The sequence below is a fragment of the Mytilus trossulus genome, chromosome 13, assembly GCF_036588685.1.
Source record: "Mytilus trossulus isolate FHL-02 chromosome 13, PNRI_Mtr1.1.1.hap1, whole genome shotgun sequence".
Taxonomy (NCBI): Eukaryota; Metazoa; Mollusca; class Bivalvia; order Mytilida; family Mytilidae; genus Mytilus; species Mytilus trossulus.
The window spans coordinates 59110965-59134991 of record NC_086385.1 but is presented as its reverse complement, the minus strand read 5'-3'; the positions used below and the strand labels follow the sequence as shown (position 1 = coordinate 59134991).

At 33.7% G+C, this 24027-nt stretch overlaps 3 protein-coding genes across 3 annotated transcripts; all 3 read left to right on the top strand.

Annotated features, from left to right (window-relative positions):
- Window positions 1–9131: 9131 nt before the first annotated feature.
- LOC134694534 (uncharacterized) lies at window positions 9132–11430 on the top strand. The gene is made up of 2 exons (XM_063555547.1): window positions 9132–10391; window positions 11257–11430. Exons 1-2 carry the CDS (start codon window positions 9132–9134, stop codon window positions 11428–11430), a joined length of 1434 nt encoding a protein of 477 aa, XP_063411617.1.
- Window positions 11431–14911: 3481 nt separating this feature from the next.
- LOC134694533 (uncharacterized protein K02A2.6-like) lies at window positions 14912–16885 on the top strand. Its single transcript, XM_063555546.1, has 2 exons — window positions 14912–15326; window positions 15549–16885. The coding sequence occupies exons 1-2, from the start codon at window positions 14912–14914 to the stop codon at window positions 16883–16885; spliced, it is 1752 nt and encodes a 583-aa protein (XP_063411616.1).
- A 248-nt stretch (window positions 16886–17133) lies between these two features.
- LOC134694532 (uncharacterized protein K02A2.6-like) lies at window positions 17134–18174 on the top strand. The gene has a single exon (XM_063555545.1). It carries the CDS (start codon window positions 17134–17136, stop codon window positions 18172–18174), a length of 1041 nt encoding a protein of 346 aa, XP_063411615.1.
- The last annotated feature ends 5853 nt before the right edge of the window (window positions 18175–24027 follow it).

The following is a 24027-nucleotide window of genomic DNA, read 5'->3' as shown; positions in this document are numbered from 1 at the left end:
GTGCAGTATGACCTATTGAAGTATCATCTGCAAAAAGCCCTCCGAATCCAGACATACCATCAGCTATATCATTTATGTATATTAAAAACAACAAGGGTCCTAATACTGACCCCTGAGGCACACCAGCGTTAAGTTTTCCAATGTTTGATAATGAATCTTTTATGACAACTCTCTGAGATCGTCTAGACAAGTAACGTTTCAACCAACATAGCAAGTCTTCTTTTATACCATATATTTCAAGTTTATGTAATAAAGCCTGAATCCAAACAGTATCAAATGCTTTGCTTATATCAGCAAATGTAATGCTTGTTAAAAGCTTTTCATTTAGTGCACTCAAAATTTTGATATACAATTCTATCAACTGATGCGAAGTTGAGTATCCTGGAATAAATCCGGATTGATACTTGTATAATAATTTATTTCCATGTAAATGGTTAAAAATATTTTTAAAAACAATCTTTTCTAAGACTTTACTCACACATGACAATAAGGAGACTGGCCTGTAGTTAGACGGTAATGACTTGTCACCACTTTTGAATAAGGGAATAACATGTGCTATCTTCCATTGGTCCGGTCGTCTCGATTGACCTTAGCCTTGAATGACATTAGCTCCGGGCTCCGGGCTCCGGGCTCCTGTAATATAGCTCCTGTAGAATATTTCTTTGTTCAGAGTCATTTAACCATATTATAATGGAGATAAAAGAGTAGTATAAATGAGAAAAATAGTAGTAGATACGATATACGATATACGAGAGAGACGATTTTGTGTACGAGAGGAGTGTACGTAGGAGATTTAGGATTATGTCACCGTATTGTTGAGCCTGCAGTTAAGATGTTGTAAACTTGTATTACTGTTACATGTACTTTGGATTTTGAATAATACAATATTGAACTTTTAATCGACTTTGTGTTTATGTTAACTTGCAAGACTTAGTTCAAACTACACCAGGATCCATTTATTTATTTGTGTGACCAGGATTCCCTTAATCACGCTACCAGAGATTTTTAGGGTTACCCTGTTAAAGAGTATACTTGGCATTTGTCGTCCGTGGACGTGTGAAACGTAGACACCAAACAACAAAGCACAAACACAAGAATACACACTTTAGTTTAAGTCTTCATACTTAGACTACTGTTTCGTCACATTGGTGGTAGCGGTGGGATTTACTGTGTGTGACTTCAACTAACTTGTAATAATATAATGGAAACACCAAGAAGAACAACGCGGACTTCAACTCAGGCTCCAACGCTCTCTCAGGTAAGGCAGAATTGCTTTAGAAATCAAGTTTCCCCAGCAGATTCTGGGTTAGGTAGTTCGCCTGCCACTGGACGCACTCTTAATGATATTCATTCGGAGACTATGCCAGAGGTCCGGTATCGCCGGAACATCGAGCACTGTTACCCAAGAAAAAATCATTATAGAGTTATCCAGGAGAGGAGCAATACGGAAAAAAACGGAGGAAATGGTTGGAAGAAATTTTGGCAAATATAGGTTATTTTGCTTACACTCAGTAGTGGCCTTGTCACAACAGCATGGACTCGGGTTGTACAGAAGTCTCAGGAATATGTTATGACTAAACCTGGAATGCCCCATTACTCAGATGAAATGCCCTCGTACTCGAGCCCTAGGCCTAATCAAAGGCACATGGAGCTTGAGTTACCCGGTTAAACATCGGAAAACATGGGCTTATCATCGGGATATGTTCAATTGCCAGAGACTGATACTCGGGAAAATGAATCTACTGATGTAAACGAAACTACTACGGAATACCCGAAGGGTCTCGCCAAGCATTTCAAACCAGTTCAACGGCCGATATTTGAAGTTGAAGACTGGGATAGTGATGACGATGTAACTACAGGAGCAAAAGGAACACGAAGAGAAAATGTCGACAGAAATAATGTTCCTGATAATTACCCACGGAGTCGATTGGATTTTAACTTCTTCATAAACTACCTTGACCAAAATCTTTAACCTGAAGCGGGACAGACGGACGAACGGACGGACGGACGGACGTACAGACCAGAAAACATAATGCCCCTCTACTATCGTAGGTGGGGCATAAAAACAAACACTAATGAGAAACACATATCGCACAAAAAAAAGGTATATAACATTGAGTCTTCTTATATTTCTTTCAAAACAATTTCATAATTTAAATGTTTTACCCTCCAAACAATCAGATTTTCTTCTGTTTTTTGTGATATATAAAATCAATCAAAGAATATTCAATTTCGAATGAAATAAATTAGTTTCCAATTGTAATATGCATGACTATACATGTACAGTTTGAATGGCTGCCAGTTTAAAAAATCTCATTTGATATGTAGATTTAATTAGACATCCATCTAGTTTAATAAAAGGACAACAATTGTTGCGATATTCCTTTCTGTTACATTCTGTCATGTTACCTGATCAAAAAAGTAACAGCATAGCATAGCCATAATCTGTAACATAAAGGATGATTGAGACAATTGTACTGATATAACACAAATACGACCTTTTACATTCCACATAGTTTATGTCATATAAATTCTTATTATTGTATTAACTAATTCCCATCGTAATATACTGTCTATTGAATGACAAGACAAGGTTTTGACTTTTGATAACAGCAGAGAACATTGTGCAATTATAGTATAGGAGAAGGTAACAGGACATAATTCATTTTTGATTTGGTTTTCATTACAGACAGATTTGTCATCTAACAAATGAAAGTTGCAAAAGAAAAATTGCTTCGTTTTCCAATTTTCACTGGTTTGTAATGATGTATTTTTCTTAAACTTTGAAAAGTAGGGACTTGTTTTAAAAAGACGTTCTCTCCAGTTTTGTGCTATTTAAATACAGGTTCCAAAGACATTTTCACATATTACCCAAAAATATATTTGTTTTAGATATTGTTTCATATAGTTATGCGTTTTGATACTGGTACTCCAGATCAACGTGAAGACAAACCTCGCTATTAAGATTTATCGTTTTCCATGTGTATTTAAGAAATGCAAAACGTGTCAAAAATATTCTGGTTAGATTGGAACATTTATCTATATTGACAGAAGAACTGTATGTAAAATGACAATTTTTGTTAAACAAAAATCAAAGCACGTTCTCCATGATTTTCTCGCTGTATTGGAGACCCATTGGTGGACTTCGGCTAATTTATCGTTGGTCGAGTTGTTGTCTCTTTGACACATTTTCCATTTTTTTTTCAATTTTATTCGAAAAGTTATAAACACGATAAAGTCAACGCGATTTTTGAGTTATACTACTTTCAGATTCTACATGTTCTAGTGTCCAGTCCATGGATATTCTTAGCGAATCTTTTAAAAATAACATTGGACAATCTTTTTTTATTTATATATCTGAATTATTGTTATAAGAAAACCACAGCTTGTTTTCCGGTTAAACACATTTGTCACAGATTATCAAACAGGATAAACAGGTTTTATTTCTCATTCGTGTCGGGATATTTTAAACTGATGAGAAATTTGACGCAAGAAATGGCATATCCATACGCTTTATTTGCAAGTCATTAAAAAGAGTCGGATTACAGATTTAAGTCTACACGATAAGAAAGGTGGTTGTAAAATAATAGTTTTGTCGTGTCAAACATATGTAAATGTTGTACAGTATCTATGATAGGTTTATTCATATTACCATATTCTTTTTAAAAACCATACAGCTGCTTTATAAATTATTCTGTGTTGTGTTATACACGCGAATTTGTCATCTCATGTTTATATTAAGAAGTTGAACTGTGACACTATATAATTTAAAAAGTGTAATCTTAATTTGTTACAATTAAGTTACCGATATATATGTAATGTATTTTAAATGGAAAGGAACTTTACAAATATCATAAGTGTGGGTCTTGTTAAATTATTAACTAGTCATTTTAGCCGTAACACATATTAACATTCATAGTATCCAGAAGGTATAGGAAATACACATGTATTTTGCTCATGTTAACGATGGTATGATACAATACGTTTGAATGTAAAGGACAAACAGTATAAATAGATGCACATTTTTTTTTCAGAGGAAATCGTGCCTGTAGTTTTATTATCAACATACATATATTTTAATCGATTACTTTCCAACATCAAAAAAAGTTATTTCTTTTATTTATAAAATGCCACAGGTTCACTTTTTTTAAATGTAGGTTTCTAAAGATGAAGTGAAATACTTATTGTGAGCTTCAAAATGTATGTACGAAACTCCTCACATTTGACTTTCATGAACCATGCTGCTTGACACATTAAGTAATATTTTTTCGGAGATCATGTACATTTCTCTCGAGTTCGCAAACAATTTAAAGAAACTTTTAGAGTGCACAACAATGCTAACAATATATCATTAAAACCTTATCGGATAAAAAAGGTACGAAAATGAAAACTGTTTAAAAATATTTTGTTTTGCCATATAATGCCAAAATTCGATATTTTACACAATTGCTATCAAATTAAGATTGGAATGATTTAATTTCTTGTTGTTTGACATGTCCATGCCCGCAAACCATTTAGGGAAGTTGCCAATGTACAAAATATACATCTACTGAATTCATCTCTCGCTGTCCCGAAAACACAGTTAAGGAGCAGTGCATTGCTCCAAAAAATAATAAAGTTTGAATTAAAACAAACCTGCACCTGCTCTATCTCAACAAGATTAGAACGGTAGAGTGTACTCATGAAGCAAATTTAATCACAATAATGACAATTATGTGTCCAGAGTACACGGATGCACGACTTGGACTATCTTTTTCCATGTTCAGTGGACCGTGAAATTGAAGTCAACACTTTAATTTGGAAATAAAATTAGAAAGATCATATCTTAATGAACATTTGTACTAAGTTTCAAGTTGGTGTGACTTCAACGTCATCAAAAACTACCTTAGCAAAATATTTAACTAAAACTTTAATCTGAATTTTGCATCATTTTCTATGTTCAGTGGACCGTGATATTGCGGTCAAAACATAACATAACAATTAAAGTGATCATATCATGGGGAACACGGGTATTAAGTTTCAAGTTAGTTGGACTTCAACTTTATCAAAAAATTCCTTGACCAAAAACTTTAACCTGAAGCGGGACGAACAGACGGACGGACGAACGGACGAACGGACCCACAGACCAGAAAACATCATGCCTCTCTACTATCGTAGATGGGGCATACAAACAAGTATTCCCTCTCTTACTCATAATATGAACAAGTAAGTGTTCAAGGGTTAGAATGTGTTAAACATAAATCAATGTACTGCACCTATCAATTCTTTTTACTACCATAATATGCATACAATATAAATAAATAAATGCTCAGGGTGAATACGCTGTCAACACTAAGGTCTATTTTGGTAGACCACTAAAATCGACGGAAGATAACTATGTCTATATGCCTTATTGTGTGTGTAAGATCTAAAAGTATCTTGAAAGTCTAGACAATGTGGTGCAATTATTTCCTATTTGGTCAAATGAGTATGTATTGTTTTTTCCATCGTTAGTTCTCGACCTGTTAGTCAAATGCGTTTTGTTTAAATATACTTTTTCACTCTTTTGGTCTTTTGGAAAATGTTGTTTGTGCTGTTTTTAGACCCTTCTACAACGAAATTTGTTTGACATGCACACGTATAAAAATTGCGGTTTTTATCCAACGCAGTCATAGGTTTGAACGTAGTTTTCAATTTAGACTTGTTTATATATATATATATATATATATATATAAGGTACATGTAACATCTCCCGTACGAAAGCTTATTTTCATAAGCTAGAGTTAGAGGAGGGGATAAGGTCTCTACGCAATACTAGGCGGTGTTGTCGTAGAAGTTAGAAATAAAAAGTACAGGTTCCAGCCCCGGCGCCGGGGAGGAACTTACGAATCAAATCTACTCTAACATCGTTAGATTGATTTTCTAGGCACTTTATACATATTCTAACGCCTGGTATTTCTTAATCATAAGAAATCCGATGGTCAAGGTATAATTTGCAGTTGTCACTACACATAGGCAGAGATATACATATATTGAATTACAGTGATTGTATGCTTCTAAAAATAGATTAGCATCCTGTAATTATACTGAAGAGATGAATAAATGATCATGTATGTACACTAAAAAGAATACTTCGTGTATTGTATCACATATCCTTGTTTAATTCCTACGACAAGGTAACACCTCCCGAAACGAGAGCTTATTTTCATAAGCTAGAGTTAGAGGAGGGGATAAGGTCTCTGCGCAATGCTAGGCGGTGTTGTCGTTGTAGTTAGAAATAAAAAGTACAGGTTCCAGCCCCGGCGCCGGGGAGGAAGTTATGAATCAAATCTACTCTAACTTCGTTAGGTTGATTTTCTAGGCACTTTATTCTTATTGTTATAATGAATGGCGCTCATTGTGCGTCATTGCCTTCTTCCCTGCTTAGTCACCCTTTGTGTCATTTTACTAATATAACTAACAATAAAACGTTTGATGATACAAACATTAAAAATGAAACTGATAAATACTATAAAACAAACAAACAAAGAATCAAGCAAGTATATAGGCAAAGGCTGACGTGAATGTATGAAATTGAAAGGCAAGCGTACTTGTTAAGATATTTTACCTTGAAGACTAGGTGATATTAAGATGATTTAAGAAATAATTCATGGCAGCCGTAGATTTGTTTTCATTTAACCATGGGTTTGGGCATTTCTATTTGATTATTTTACCCTGGTTGCCATGAATTATTTCGATTCTAATAGTACAAATTCGACAATTTGTTAACCGTTAAATCCTTAACATACAACATTATGTACGATACTGTTTTGGCTGTTCCGCTTTACTTACTTTTAATAATAATAGTTATATTATATTATTCAATGATTTTTTTTTAATCGCATTTTTCACATGACTGTATTGTTTCTTTCAATGTAGTTTTATTCGTTCTGAGGCGTACATGAAGCTTTAAAACGCCCGGTATTTACATTTGATTTTTTTTGTATACGGAATCATACTTGTGACGTCACCTTGTTTCGTTGCCATGTCAAGACAACAACATCATTTCGCAGAATTTTCGTTTTATAAAATTGGATTCATATGCTAAGCTCATTTACTAAAAGCAAGTTCATAGTAACAGAGAGGGTTTTATGAATTTTCGTAAAGACAAGAATTGATATTTATATTACTTGTAATGAAATCTATGCAGTAAAAACACACACAGGCATAGCAAGCAAGTTGGGATCAGATACAGTGTATGATAAGGCAAAGGGAGTAAGGTCGGTAGGCCCCGAATATCAAGCCATTTTTTTTCAGATAAAAATGTTTCAAGTCAATGTAACAAATGAAATATTATTACTTTTGTCAGGGTATTATTATCTTACATACTTAGGTTGAAATTTACAACTAAAAAAAGGAAAATATAGAGATTTTTGGGGAATGTTGACAATTTTGACGGATTTCAACCACATGTAAGCTTTGGAAAACATAGCGTGCAGGCTTCGACAAACTTAATATTCAAGTAAACATATTCTTTTGTTACAACAAAAATAATGCTCCCGCCTTTGTACAAAAGCTGGAATTAGATCTAAGTAGAAGTATTTAGTAATTATTTCTTTAAAAGATCTTCCAATAATTTTAGTCATACGTTATAATGTATGTTTATCATTTAAAATTTTTGACAGCTTCAGTATACAAATAAAAAAACTAACCTGGACAAACTGTAACGTCAAAAACGTCTCTGATCGACCTGCTTGCCCTATGTCATCATTTCAACATAATCCATCGATATCTGCATTGATTTCTTCAAATGTTTGTTTGAACATGTAATCAACTCTATCGAATTTACTTATTATTTCAAATATTGTGGTATGCCCAAATAAAAGGTGCGACACATCACATAACAAAAACGAAGGATGTCATTATTTATAGAAAATATACTATTTAAATGAATCAGCAGGCGTTAAATAAAAGAGATTGGATTTCAATTCATTTAGGCTACAACAGTCACGTTCATGACTAGGTAAAAAAAAGTAAAAATACACGACCAGCTATTTTACGAAAAGAATAAAAACTGTATTAATACAAGCTTATGATAGGAGTTTAGAAATAAAACTAAAATATATATCCCACAAACCTTTAAAAACAACTCCATCTGTTTTAATTATTCGAAATAACATCTTAATTTAGATGTGTAGAAACAGGCATATTTTATAAAACAACCATTTATGTCATTTATCGACTTTTTTCATGACACAACATATTAAAAAGGTCAGTTATATTTGCATATCCCTTTGTGTGTATCGGTATTTCTTCTTCCGTTAACACCCATATATCACAACCACTGATAATAATCATACTAATAAATAACAAAAAAGAGTGCAATACCACACGACAGAGCCGAGCGCTGGTTTAATAATAACCATTAAATAATATTTATTGTATACAAATTTCGAATCAGAACGAAAAGTCATCATATACATTATATATATATATATATATATATATACCACCCGTCTGAACATCAACCCAACAATGTTAGATCTGTTAATTTGCCTTCGCAAACTTTTTGTTCTTCCCTCACCGGGATCCGAACCCATGCCACTGAAATATCGTGCCACCAAATCGCCTGCATTGTAGCCGTCCCGATACAAAATATATATATATATATATAATACATAATGTACACAGCCATGTATCCCCATCATTGCTGGCGATCCGATCGATAAATCTGTTGTAGGGTTGTCACTGACTCAGACGTACAACTCGTCTAAACATCAACCCAACATATATATATATATATATATGCTGTCGTCATGGACAGATGTGACTACATTCAAGAGGCGGAACGTCAACTCTCTGATGAGAGATTCTATAAGAAATTAGACTCTGACCCCACACCTCAATTTAACATAGAGATCACCACAAACCTGAAAAAACATGTGTGAACAGGGACACATTGATGAAACCACATTTAAATATCTAAAACCGGAAAAATCAAAGCCGGGGCGTTTCTATTTACTGCCCAAAATACATAAAATCAATAATCCAGGTAGACCAATTGTTTCCGCCAATGACCATCCTACAGAGAAAATATCCGAATTTATTGACTTCCATCTCCGACCACACGTAGAAAATCATATATACAAGATACAACACATTATCTTAAAAAAATGGAATTTTTGAACCCTCTCCCACCTGAAACGATCCTTGTCTCGCTTGATGTTACCTCCCTCTATACTAATATCCCCCATGACGATGGTATAGAAGCCTGTAGGGAAGTCTGGAACTCTCGTAACACCTTACATCCACCAACTGAATGTCTCATCCAGCTTCTAACTTTGGTATTAAAATCCAATAACTTCACATTCAATGGTGAGCACTTTCTCCAAGTTAATGGAACAGCAATGGGAACAAAGATGGCCCCGTCTTATGCCAATATTTTTATGGGGAAATTAGAACAGAGAATTCTCAATTCTTTTCTTTATCAACCCCTCTCTTGGTTCCGATTTATTGACGATATTGACATGAAGTGGGATAATACTGAACAAGAACTAGATTTGTTTATTCAACATACCCATCCCTCAATAAAATTCACATATGAAATCTCTGACTCTAAGATCACATTTCTTGACACTACAACGCAATTGAGGGATGGAAACATATTTACAGATCTGTATTGCAAGCCCACAGACAAACATCAATATCTGTCTCCTTCAAGTTGTCACCCTAAACATTGCACCAAGAGCATTCCCTACAGCCAGGCCATACGAATAAAAAGGATTTGCTCCACCAACGATGTTGCCAAAAAACGACTACAAGAACTTCGCGGTCACCTAAAACATCGGGGCTACAAAATGAAAGACATTGATAAAGGTTTTTCTCGTGCCAGCAACGTCAGCCGAGATGAACTTTTACAATATAAAGTCAAAAAGGTCAACAGGAGGGTGCCTTTTGTGTTGAATTACCACCCAACATTTGACAACTTGTCTCACCTTATCCGCGAAAGTTGGAAAGATATCGAAAAACATCCTAAACTATCCAAGATCTTTCCCGAGCCACCTGTACTGGCTTTCCGCAGGCCCAAAAGCCTTAAAGACTTGCTGGTGAGAGCTGAGTTATGCTCTCAAGCAGGCTCTTCGTCAGTGGGCTCTTGTAAGGGTTGTGGAAACAAACGATGTCTGACTTACAAACAAATACTGGATACCCAGACTTTTAACAGTCACTCCACTGGTACAGACTACAGCATATTTTGCAATGTTAATTGCAAGACTACAAATGTTATGTATCTCCTACAGTGTGAATGTGGTAAACAGTATGTTGGCGAGTCAGAACAGCCGTTTCACAAACGAATGAACGGTCATCGTAGCGACTACCAATGCAAGCCAGACCTCCCTCTTAGTCGACATTTGAGATCCCCTGGCCACACTAAGGCAGATCTCAATCGACTGACCATTACTATCATTGACCACAACTCTGCCTGGTCTAGGGAGGATAGACTTACTCGGGAAAGATTTTGGATAAGAAAATTAACAACTTTGGCACCAAATGGGATAAATGAAAAGATGTAATTTGATACCATCACTGGTATTAAAGAGATAATAGTAACTGCAATTACGATTATCCCAATATGGCGACGGTAGATATAGGTAAAATCTTTACACTCGTTTTTCTTAAATGTAGCATGTATTTGTCAATAGTTACTCAGCTGTAAGGTTTATCTATACCATTTCATCATATTTGAATCGTAACGGTGCACTGGATAGTCTAAGCGCTGTGAAAATAGCCGTTGAAAAATTCGGGCTGATAATCGTAACTCGGAAAAAAAGATAATCGTAATTATGTATCTAAAAATAAAAAAGATAATCGTAACTGGAAACTGTTTTATTAATATTGACACTAAAAACGTAAATCTGATAGCATATTATGAAATTATGGCGATGAATTATTTACGAAACGTACCAACATCTTATGATATTTCTTTTTATGCATATATATTTAATAGTTCTTATGAAAACAGCTACATACTAGTATATCATACAATTGGAAGGGTGAACAAGCTTCAAGAAATTTGGAAATGGGAATACACGAACTTTGTTAATTTACAGAAATTTTCAAACACTAGGTAAGCCACAAAATATGTGAATGAGCGATGGAAATTATGATACATGATAATAATTGTCAGGCGACACGCATGTGTCACCTTATATCAGATTTCTGATTAAGACAGTAAACAAAAAATAATTTCTGAAGTAAATAGTAAATATAGTTAATATTGTTTAAATTCATTTATTGCAGGTGGTTATATGTGCTATTTCTGCCCCCGGTGATTTAATTCTAGAACATACCCTATTATGCCTTAACGAAGTAGGAAAGACATTTAGTATTCGTCAAAAACCGTTTGACGAGAAATTAGTGGCTACAGTTTTCATGTCACTTCGATCATTTTTCATGGATGATATCCTAACTTAAAAGCTATGATGAACAAGGGAAAACTTTGAAAAGTGTTTTACAGTGTCATTTCGGAGTCTTTTATAGCTGACTATGCGGTGTGGGCTTTGTTCATTGTTGAAGACCGTACGGTGACCTATATTTGTTAATGATGAGTCCTGTCTGTCTCTTGTGGAAAGTTGTCTCATTGGCAAACATACCACATCTTCTTATTTATATTGGCTACTTCATGACTGTCACTGAAATTCCAGTATCTCAGATATAAACTATAAAAGAATCAAATTTAATTTTGAATTATGATAATATGACATCCTTAAAACATTTAATGCTATATAATTACATTAGATGTATGTTTCATTATAATACGTTATTCTGATTGGCTAATTGCACATCACATGTTATTCCGTAAGCAGTTGCATGAGACAATAACATTTCATTCATGATGACACGAGGTCCCACAATAAAGTGCACAGGTGAATTTAAAAAAATTAACTTCATGAAAATCGTGTTTTTATAATCCTAGCTAAAAAATGTAATTATAAGTATTGAATGCTTCTTTTTGTAACTTTATAGGGTTGTAAAAGCGTTGACCGTGCGTACATTTTTAGAATGCGCTTCATTCAAAATGTACTTCGGTCAACGCTTTTACACCCCAATAAATTTACAAAAAGAAGCATTCAATTCTTAAATAAGATTAGAGAAAGATTGGCCCTACATGGGATTCTTTGTGTATTATGAAATTAAGTAACGTGGAGTTCATTGACAAACATGGATTTGTGTTCTTTTATAGTTTGGCCAAAAGCCCGAAAATCAAGAAATAAAATTGATGTGGCTTTGAATTTTCTTACAAGAAATACTTATTCAAAGAATGACTGCAAAATTGAAAATAATTGAATAACCCATATTCCGCAAAATAAGAAACAAACTTATCAAAAATTCATAAATACTCGGTATATGAAAAATATGCTGCATACATATGCATGGAAGATATTGTAGAGAAAAATATTGAAGGTACTAAACAAGGAACATTTTTGTATTTGCATGCTTGCCATATAATTCGTACTTTTCTATTAAATTACATTTTTAACACACAAAATACCATTGAAATGCTGAAAGACACATTTATTATGTTTCAGTTACTATTATCCGATTAAGAAAATTACGATTATCAAAGAAGAAAAATACCATAGAGTTACGATTATCATCCCGAATTTTTCAACGGCTATTTTCACAGCGCTTAGACAATTCCAGTGCACCGTTACGATTCAAATATGATGTAATGGTATAGATAAACCTTGCAGCTGAGTAACTATTGACAAAACCATGCTACATGTAAGAAAGATGAGTGTAAAGATTTTACCTATATATACCGTCGCCATATTGGGATAATCGTAATTGCAGTTACCATTATCTCTTTAATACCAGTGACCATGCAGTGCTTCACATCTGGGTTATGTTACTTATTATTACAGTCTCCGCTTTTATTTCTTTACCTTACTCATCTCTAAAATATATCTGTTGAATATAACAATCTAAATTGCTTAATTTTTTGAGGGATGTATAAGTACCAAGCCACGTCCAACTATTTTACTTTAGTCAAAATTTGTTATTATTTTTAAACGGCCGTTTGTTTTAAACATCGCAGACTCTAATGTAACTACACTACAGTTGTCAAATCTGAAATATTTAGAAATTTAGACCGTTCAGTGCTGTTTATTTAGAAATAAGACCGTTCAATGCTGTTTATTTGGAATTTTTATTGACGTAATCTTTCTTGTAACATCATAATTATCGACACTGTTAAAGCTTTAGAATTGTGCTAGTTCATATCGCACATTATTATTTTTATTTTAAACATTTATTTGAACTCTCTGATGTAATTAGTCATATAACCTATTTCATATTCAACATATTTTTGGAATGGTGCAAGCGTCTTAACGGATGTTCGGTTTGCCTTTTTTATTGTATAAATTTCAAGATTTAGTAAAAGTTTAATCTAAGAAGACTTAAGAGAGAATGTCACCAGGTACCAAGCATTTTGTCAAAAATATGGAAAGTGTCAAAATCACTAATTAGGTTGAAAACCACATTAAACGGTTTGTAATGAGTGTTTTTAATGAATTGGTAGTTCAGAGACCCCAATTTATTGTGTTGCTATGGAAACCGGTGAAGACTTAAACCTACACAGTGTTATCAACACCAATTCTCAGATTTCAATAAAAATGTATAGTTTTATGTCAGTCCCATAAGTAATCTCAGTCTTTGAATAGAATTGGTTGATATTTATAATGCTGATTTTAGCCAATTTTTTTTATAATAAGCTTTTATTGATCTTTATTGGGTATATAATAAGTCAAATTGTATAAATATAAAATTATCTGACATGCCAATCTACAACAACTTCAAGTCTAGAAAATGATTCACACATTTTAAGGGGAATTCAATGTATATAAATAAAAAATAAAATTGACTGGCAAATAATGGACGATGTAAAAAAAACATTATTCAATTTGGCAAATTATCCCTAATGGAGCCTCAGTAATTATCTCCCCTGACGGAGTTTTCTCTTTGAGAGACAAGAACACTACTTCCTGTACTGAATGTGGATGGAGGGAATTTCACCTGGGATAGCAGACGACAGGCAGACAAGCATGAATAGCAGAATATAAACTACAAATGGTAATTAGAAGACAACACATTCATTTTACTTGTTTAATGTACCACAAAATCTGATTATATATATTATATTTAAACTTGAGACTTAGACAAAAAAGGACAATATTCGAATCATGCAATACGAAATTTAAATCAAACCAAACAAACAAACAAACCTAAAACTTAAAGAAACTTAGACATACACCCTGCATATACACTTTCATATATACAGTTATACTGCTATTATACTGCTAATATCCCAACCAATGGCACCGTTGGCAGCGTTGCACTTGTTTCTATCCATATGTAAACATTAAGTAAGGCCTGTATAGCCTGGTAAAGGCCATACTGTAACTTTTCCTTTTTTTTTGTTATAATTTCAAACAGAGACCATGAGACAAAGAGGGTATTACCCTGACGTCAGACGGCTGTTTTTCCAGACAAATGTAATATCTGTCTAAATATTCATTTTGGTATTTAACCATATTAACCTTTTTGGTTATTAGCTATACTTGTGTAACCGGATGTTGTTAGCTTGTCTGATGTGAACAATAAATGTGATACTTTATTGGCTTTATTAATTTGGTTAAATCCAGTAGTTTGATGACCATCAACAATCAATACATTACAATTTGGCGACGAGGATAATCGAGTATAACAGAAGATGGCAGAAGCACGTCCAATATTGTCTGGTGTTGGTTTAATTCCATTTTTTGACGTTGGCAATGACATTAATTCGTTGGGACAAAGATGGACACGCTGGCTTCGATCTTTTAATTTGTATGCAACAGGTAAAGGAGTTGTAGAGGCACAACAGAAATAAGCATTATTGTTACACAGTGCGGGAATGGAAGTACAAGATGTGTATTATACCCTGGTGGAACGAGACCCGGGTGAACATGAAACAGTGTACGAAGTTACTGTAGAAATTTTGAACAATCACTTTACACCGCAAGTAAATAACTCTTTTCAAAGGAACCAATTCCGGGCAATGGAACAAAAACCCCAAGAAACAATTGAACAATATATAACCAGGTTACGACAAAAGGTAATTTATTGCAATTTTGGTAATGTAGACGAAGCTATTTGCGACCAAGTAATAGACAAATGTAGTTCAAAGAGATTGAGAAGAAAATTATTAGAAAGGCACAATGTTACCTTACATCAATTGCGTGAAACGGCACAGGCAATGGAAGCTGCAGAGAAACAGGCAACGATAGAACAACCAATTGAATCTGTCAACAAAGTTTCAACTTATGCAAGTAAGAAACAAAATCAAAATAAATCAGAGTTTAAACAAATATCATGCTACGCATGTGGGTTTTCTGGGCATTACAAAACAGACCCAAAATGCCCAGCAAAAGGGAAGAAATGCAGATTATGCCAAAATGAAGGACATTTTGAAAAATGTTGCAAGTCGAAGAAAAAAAATTCAAAGAATCACTATTCAAGAAAAACAAATGTGCGACATGTTGAGTCTGCAGATGATACATGCAGTGAACCAGATTACGATAACGAAGATGATGATTATGCATTTACAGTACATGGGAATCAAGGCAAAGTCAGCAAATTTACAGTTAATGTTGGAGGTATAGATGTTCCTGTGGTGATTGATTCTGGTGCAACTGTAAACATTATAGATAGGACACTTTGGGAACACTTAAAGAAGAATAAGATTAAGTGTGAGTCTAAGACATCGTCTAAGAATTTGTACGCTTATGGTAGTAATAAGCCACTTACTATAGCAGTCAGTTTTAATACAAATGTTTGTGTGAACGACCGCTGTGTTTCAGCTGATTTTTTCGTGATTGAGGAAGACGGCCAGGCATTACTTGGACATAAGACGTCAATAGAACTTGGTGTATTGAAAATAGAGACAAATGTTAACACAGTGACTGATAATGTGGTGAAAACTAACTATACAAGTAAATTTCCAAAGGTATTTTCAGGTGTGGGAAAATTAGTAAACTTTCAATTGAAAATTCCTATAGACAAAAGGATTCAACCTGTAATTCAGCCATTACGTCGTATCCCGTATCATTTGCGAGGAAAGTTAGAAGAAAAACTGAATGAACTTGTAGAACAGGACATTATTGAAGCTGTTAATGGGCCAAGTCAGTGGACATCGCCAATTGTGGTTGTACCAAAGAAAAATGGTGATATACGCATATGTGTTGACATGAGGCGCGCAAATTTAGCAGTTATGCGTGAAAGATATCCAATTCCAACTGTAGATGAGGTAATTCAAGATTTGAATCAAAGTAAAGTCTTCTCAAAGTTAGATATTAAACTTGCGTACCATCAAATTGAACTGACACCAGAGTTCAGACAGATAACTTGCTTCATGACACATAAAGGAATATTCCGATATAAAAGGCTCATGTTTGGAATAAACTCCGCCCCAGAGATGTATAACAAAGTAATGAGTCAGGTATTTCAAGGACTTGATGGAGTAAGAAACATTTTTGATGATGTTGTTGTGTATGGCTCTACATCTAATGAGCATAATGAGAGACTCGATGCTGTTCTTCAAAGATTAGAGGAAAGAGGACTGACACTTAATATTGACAAGTGTAAATTCAACATGGCAAACATTGAGTTTATGGGTCACATGTTATCAGAACATGGGATTGGTGTGTCTCAGTCTAAAGTTGAAGCAATTGTAAATGCTAGAAGGCCAGAATCAGTTTCTGAGATCAGGAGTTTTCTAGGGTTAGTTAATTGTTGGTCGTTTCATACCAAATCTAGCAACTGTAGCAGAACCACTACACCGCTTGCTCCACAAAGAGACAAAATTTCAATGGGGACCAGAACAAAATGATTCTTTCGAAAAATTGAAAAAAAGGTCTGGTGGATGCGTCTAATTTAAGCTATTTCAGCTTAAAAGCGAAAACTCAAGTAATTGCAGATGCCAGCCCTGTCGGCTTAGGTGCTGTTCTAGTACAGAAACAGAATGACGAGTACAAAGTCATATGCTATGCAAGCAGAAGTCTCACAACTATCGAAAGGAAGTATTCACAAACTGAAAAAGAGGCGTTGGGGTTAGTATGGGCCTGTGAAAGGTTCCACATGTATTTACTGGGTCATGATTTTGAGTTGTTAACAGATCATCGTCCATTGGAATTTATATTCTCGCCTAAGTCTAAACCATGTGCTCGAGTTGAAAGGTGGATGCTTAGAATGCAACCTTTTAAATATGTTGTGAAATATATTCCAGGATCACAGAATATTGCAGATTCTCTATCACGGTTATTAGTGGTACCGAAAAATGAATCAAAACAAGGAGAAATAAATCAAGCTGAGGAGTATATACGTTTTGTTGCATCTGAATCTACACCAAACGCTGTAAAGATTGAAGATGTGGATAAAATGTCACTTAATGACAAAGAATTACAAAATATTAGAAATTGTTTGTTAAATGGAAGATGGCAAGATTTGCTAAACAAACAGTATTTAACAGTGAAACAGGAACTTAGTTCTATAGGTCATATTGTTCTTCGTGGAACAAGACTTATTATACCGACTGAATTGAGGAATCAGATACTGAAGTTAGGACATGAGGAACATCCTGGAATTGTTTTAATGAAACAAAGATTAAGATCAAAAGTTTGGTGGCCAAACATGGACAAGAGTATTGAAGAGTATTGTAAGTCTTGTTATGGGTGCCAGCTTGTCGCAAACCCAGAGAAACCAGAACCGATGATACGAACGTCACTTCCGTCTAAACCGTGGGAACAGATATCAGCAGATTTTTTAGGACCGTTACCGTCTGGAGAATATCTATTTACCGTTGTTGACTACTATTCAAGATGGTTGGAAGTGACAATTATGAGTAAAAGTACAAGCGCAGACCGTGTAATTGATGCTCTGGACAAAAAGTTTACTATACATGGTTTACCTATTTCAATCGCAACTGACAATGGACCTCAATTTATTAGTGACACTTTTAAAACATACTTGGATCAAAATGGTATAGTGCATAGAAGAATTACACCCTTATGGCCAGCTGCCAACGGGGAAATAGAGCGTCAGAACCGTTCATTGCTAAAGCGCATGCGTATTGCAAATGCTGAGAAAAAGAACTTGAGTACTGAAATACAAACGTTTTGAAGATGTACAGGTCAACACCTCATTGTACTACAGGTGTAAGCCCAGCTGAATTGTTATTTAATAGAACGCTTCGCACAAAACTACCTGATATTCAGATCCGTTCACATGACGACACTGGAGTGCGTGACCGAGATAGTCAAAGGAAGGAGAAATGAAAACTATATGCGGACACAAGAAGGAATGCGACAACAAATGATTTGAAAGCAGGAGATTCTGTTTTAGTGAAACAAAATAGAGGAAATAAATTGTCTACAACCTTCAATCCGAAATCATTCACACTGCTGGAAAAGCATGGAAATAGTGTTGTTGTTCAAAATGATGATGGTGATACATATAAGAGAAATGTCACACATATCAAAAGATTCATTGAAAGGAAATCTAGTGAAAATAAAAATGTCAATAGTGAAAATGTCAATAGTGAAAATCAAAATGTCAATAGTGAAAATCAAAATGTCAGTAGTGAAAATCAAAATGTCAATAGTGAAAATCAAAATGTCAATAGTGAAAATCAAAATGGCTATAGTGAAAATCAAAATGTCTATAGTGAAGTTCAAAATCAAAATATATCTAGTGAAAATCAAAATGTGTTAAAAGGAAATCAGAATGGTGGAATTAATGATAAAGCTCCGTCTAACAAATTGATGAAATCCGTCCCAAGTCTAGAGCCGTCCAAACCGACTAGACCAACTCTTGACCGGAAACTACCATCCAGATACAAAGATTTTGTTTTAAGCAATTGAGACAATTGTCTACTTGAGTTTATCATGTTTATAGACAGTTAATTGAGATGACAATTTTTTATTGTTTTTTGTTAAATCAAATTCTAGTCGAGAATTTAGTATTATGAACTTTAAAGTATTTTCATACATTTACAGTATTTTACTTGATACTCAGGTTAATCATGTTAATTTTGATTTTTTTTAAAAAAGACAATTTTCAGTAATTTTTTTTTTTTTTTTTTTTTTTTTTTTTTTTTTTTTTTTTTTAAAGTATCATGGCAAAACAGCAGAGCTCTGGCAAAACAGCTGCCAGATGTAAGAATAATATAATGCTAGAAAAATCCTAGACTTGATGATACAACATACAGTGCCAGTGGCAAATTTCACATGTGTTGGTTATTGAAACAAAATCATTTCTCAAAGAGAGGACTGGTTCCTTTAGGATAAGGGGAACCTTCTCCCATCTTCTCTTTGCTTTAGTTTGTTGCAACAGATAGTCCTTGGTTTAGAGGTTGGTGGGGAAAAACTTTAAAATGGGGGGAACCCCGGCTCATTTTTTTTGGTAAACTTTTGTGTACTTCCTAAGTATCAATTTTTTACAAATATATCAACTTATTATTTGGCAACTCTGACACATGAATGCAAACCAAGATGCTGGACTAAAATTTTCTAAAAATTGAGCCTCTAGCTTAGTAGCTGTGAAAACGTAGCTCTATTGACCTTGTTTTGTTTTTTGGCCATATATATAAAAATAATCATCAACAGGACCTTAAGAACTACATTTTCACAGCTACTGGCTTCGTGACTCAAGTTTACATGATAAAGGCTGCATGGAAAAGAAAATGTGGTATTATTGCAAATAAGACAACTTTCCATAATGGAACAAATGGCACAGAAATTAACTGTTATTGGTCACTGTACAGCCTTTAACAATGAGAAAAGCACATTGTATATTATTCAGGTCTCTGGCAGGGTATATACTGTGACATTCCTGGCTTACAGTTTATATCCCCTTTGCCTTCGGCTCAGGGGATATAAGCCCTAAGCCGGGAATGTCACAGTATATACCCTGTCTGAGACCCAAATTACACATATTTTACGGATAACCCCTGACTTAATGTTATTTTCCAGTGCAGGTATTTGTTGACAACACATATATAAGTTGAAAAACCCAACCTGATATGTTCGGCATACATGAAGGATTTTCTAATTTGCTGTGAACATAATTTTATCGTGTAGTAACCGGTGTTATGATGACTTTTTTAGGTTCAAATTGGGGATAAAACGTTGTATATACCCCAGCAGTTTCCTGAATATATACTGACATCTCTGTGTTATTATCCAATCACAAACCTCGCCACATTTTTAATCCGTAATATAATCTCATAGACGGCAATAAATGGTCCCGAAATCTTAAATGTAGAACAATTCAAACAAGAAATCTAACAGCTGAATTAATGTACAAAATAATGAATGAAAAATTAATGTGTAACACAGCAACTTTCTACTAGCTAATATATATAAAAACTTGACCTGTACATGTAGACCTTGGGTAGTACACTATTGATAAAGTGACTTTAACTTTTAGCTACTAGGTTAAGTTTTTTAGTGAAGGTCAATTTCTCAGTAGCATGTACCAGACATTGTACACAAAGGGTGGCATAAAAGAATAGATCACTTATGAGTTTGATATCATCTACATTCAATATTTTTCATCAGATTTTTTTTTAATATCAATGTTAAAACCAGAACATATTAATTTAGTAAAAAGAAATATCAAATAAAAAACATCATATAATTGATATTAAATTCTGATTTTAACTATATAATTGGACTACTTACAAGAAATGCTAAGCTCTATATTTTTTTTCTTACTGAACATTATCCAGTGTGCCAAAACCTTTTTAATCTACTAGTCTGGAAAACTTAATATCAAAATCCCTATATGACTATTTCAAAATGTTCAAAAGTCAGAATCAATATTTACTAGGGGGCATCAGCCTAGTGCTAACGGTGCAGACTGTTTTCCTTTATCATGTTAGCAAAGGCACGTTTAAAAAAATACCTATAGTACTTATATAATTTTCATATTTAGGTTGAGCCCCTAGTCATGCTAGTTAGAAAATGTAAGTTTTATTCAATGCATCAAAACCGTCCTAAAAACTGCATAACATTCTTCAAAGTTTTTCAAATATTTAAACTAATTATTCATCATTTTTTTTAAATTAAAATAGTAAATGAATGAATTTGTGTTGCACTGATTACAAAATGTTTTAATAAATAATTTTTTGTTATAGGTATGGAAACCTGCTCTTTTTCTTTTATATCTGAGACCCCTTGTGGTCCAAATGGCAACATTTCACCTGAATCCAAATGGTTGCCAATAAGATCCTGTGTTGGAAGTATCCTTTCACATTTAAAAGCTACACATATAGCTGTCTCAACCTTTAGATTTGAGTATGATCTAATAAAGGCAAGATCAGGATATTTTGAAGAGACTGAAGCCATTGATGACCATATCATATGTCCCAATCACAGATTTCATCTTGGAAAAGGATTTAGGAGAAGAAAAGTCTGCATGTCTAAAGAACCACTTTCAAACTGCTGCAACAAACACCAGGCTTCTGATACCACCGTCTCACTCATCCAGAGTCAACAGATATACAAACAGTATGGAATTTTGATTCCAGTTGGTTCAGGTATTATAATTTAACTAACATAACTTAGATGTAGGCTTTACATTTGAAAAGTTGAAATTTACAGTTTCAGATTCAATTTTGAATAAGTCAGTAAGTGATACCGATAATTGATTTTTTTTTTTTTTTATATGTTGATAACAATATCAGGAATATGATCAAAGCTGCAATTCAGAACAAATCAATACAAATACAGGAGCACAATAACCTGGAAACAACTTGCCTCACATAATTGGCTATGAGAGAAATATGGAAAAAAGGGAGAAATCATATTGCTTGGCGATTTTAACGCCCGAACTGGAAATGGTTGTGATTTTATTGAAGGGGACAATACCAACCACATTCCATTAAACAACAGCAATTATAACCTTGATATTTTGAATGGGAGAAGAGCCAGCTGCGATAATACTGTAGATTCTAGAGGGAAAGACCTTCTTGATTTTTGTATATGTAATCAAATCCGTATCTTGAACGGGAGAATATTAGGTAATAGCACTGGCAAGCATACATGTTTTAAGTATAATGGTTGTAGTGTAGTTGATTATGTGTTAGCATCAGAACAATTATTTTGTAACATTTTATATATGTGTGTATCAGATTTCAAGGCAACTTTTTCCGATTGCCACTGTAAACTATCATTTAAGTTATTAGCCTCATTTACAAACGAGAACACTAACTCAAATTTAAAAGATTTCCCAACAAGATATGAGTGGAATGAGGAAAAATTAATAAGTTTTCAAAATGCCTTTGCTCATCCCGCTATCCAAAACGAGTTAAAAAACTGTATAACAGAAGATATAAGTTTTGATTCAGCTGGTATAAACCAAGCAACTAAAACAATCCATTCACTGTTTGAAAAAGTTTGTAAAATCACCCTTAAGAAAAAAAAGAAAAGAGTGAAAACTGATAAAAAATGGTTTGATCATGAACTGACATCGTTAAAAAAAAAGTTGATGGAAAAGCTGCACTGATGAATAAATATCCTAAAGACCCATTTATTCGTGGGTCATTTTTTAAAACATATAAAAAGTATGCAAAACTTAGAAAGTATAAAAAAAGGGAATTTAAAAATGTAATTCTAAATCGTCAAGAAAATTTGGAAACTGAAAACCCTAAGGAGTATTGGAAACTTGTGAACCTCCTACGCAATGAGAACACGGATAAGCCAGAAAATAATATTGATGGTGAAACCTGGTACAAATATTTTGCTTCTTTAGCATCTATTCCAATAGACAAACATGATCAAATAAAAAAGATTGAAGAGAAATTAAAGTTACTAGAAAGTAATATAACCAGCTTCACACTTTTAGATAACAAGATATCAGAAGCTGAACTAAATAAAGCATTTAAAAAGCTTAAATCAGACAAAAGTCCTGGATTAGATAATATAAGCAATGAGATGCTTGCTTAAGGCATCTCAATCTTTTATTAACACAATTTTACTAAAACTTTTTAATGCAGTTTTCACCTCTGGTATATACCCAAGTGAATGGTCAAAGAGTTTTATTTGTCCAATATTCAAAGCCGATGATAGAAAAAAACCTGAAAATTACAGGGGAATTGCTATAAACAATAGTATCGGAAAACTATTTAATATTATTTTAAATAACAGATTTGACCTTTTCTTAGATGAAAATAATATAATTCATGAAACCCAGATAGGGTTCTCCAAAAAAGCACGTAACTATGACCATATTTTTGTATTAAGATGTATCATTGAAAAATATTTTAAGACTGGAAATAAAACATTATTCGCATGTTTTGTCGATTTTCGAAAAGCTTTCGATAAAGTCATACACATTGGTATAATGTATAAACTACAACTTTGTAATATAAATAATTATTTTTATAGAATATTAAAATCTATGTATACCAAAGACAGATTATGTGTAAAAATAAATGATAAAATGACAGAGTTCTTTGTATCAGGGGTTGGTGTAAGGCAGGGGGACGTTTTAAGTCCAAATTTATTTAAATTTTTCATAAATGAACTTCCAAAAATTTTGCTGGAAAAGTCAGAATCAGTTTGTTTAAATAACGAAAAGATACCATGTCTCCTATATGCTGATGACCTGGTCATTTTTTCAGAATCTAGAGCAGGGCTTCAAGACAAACTTGATATTTTATATAACTATTGTAATGAATGGTGTCTTGAAGTCAACTCCCAAAAAACATTTGATAAAAGATGACTTCCATATAGGGGAGGAAAAAATAGACTGTGTAAAGCAGTATAAATACTTGGGTCTTATAATTCAAAACACTGGTAAATTTACTGAGGCTAGAAAACAACTTTACCAAAAAAGTCTTAAAGCCTGTTTTAAGCTCTATAGGGACTTGAAATCCTCAAAACCTAGTATTGGTACTTTTCTTCATTTATTTGATCATTGTATTAAACCTATTATTTTATATGGTTGTGAAAACTGGGGCACTATTAATAT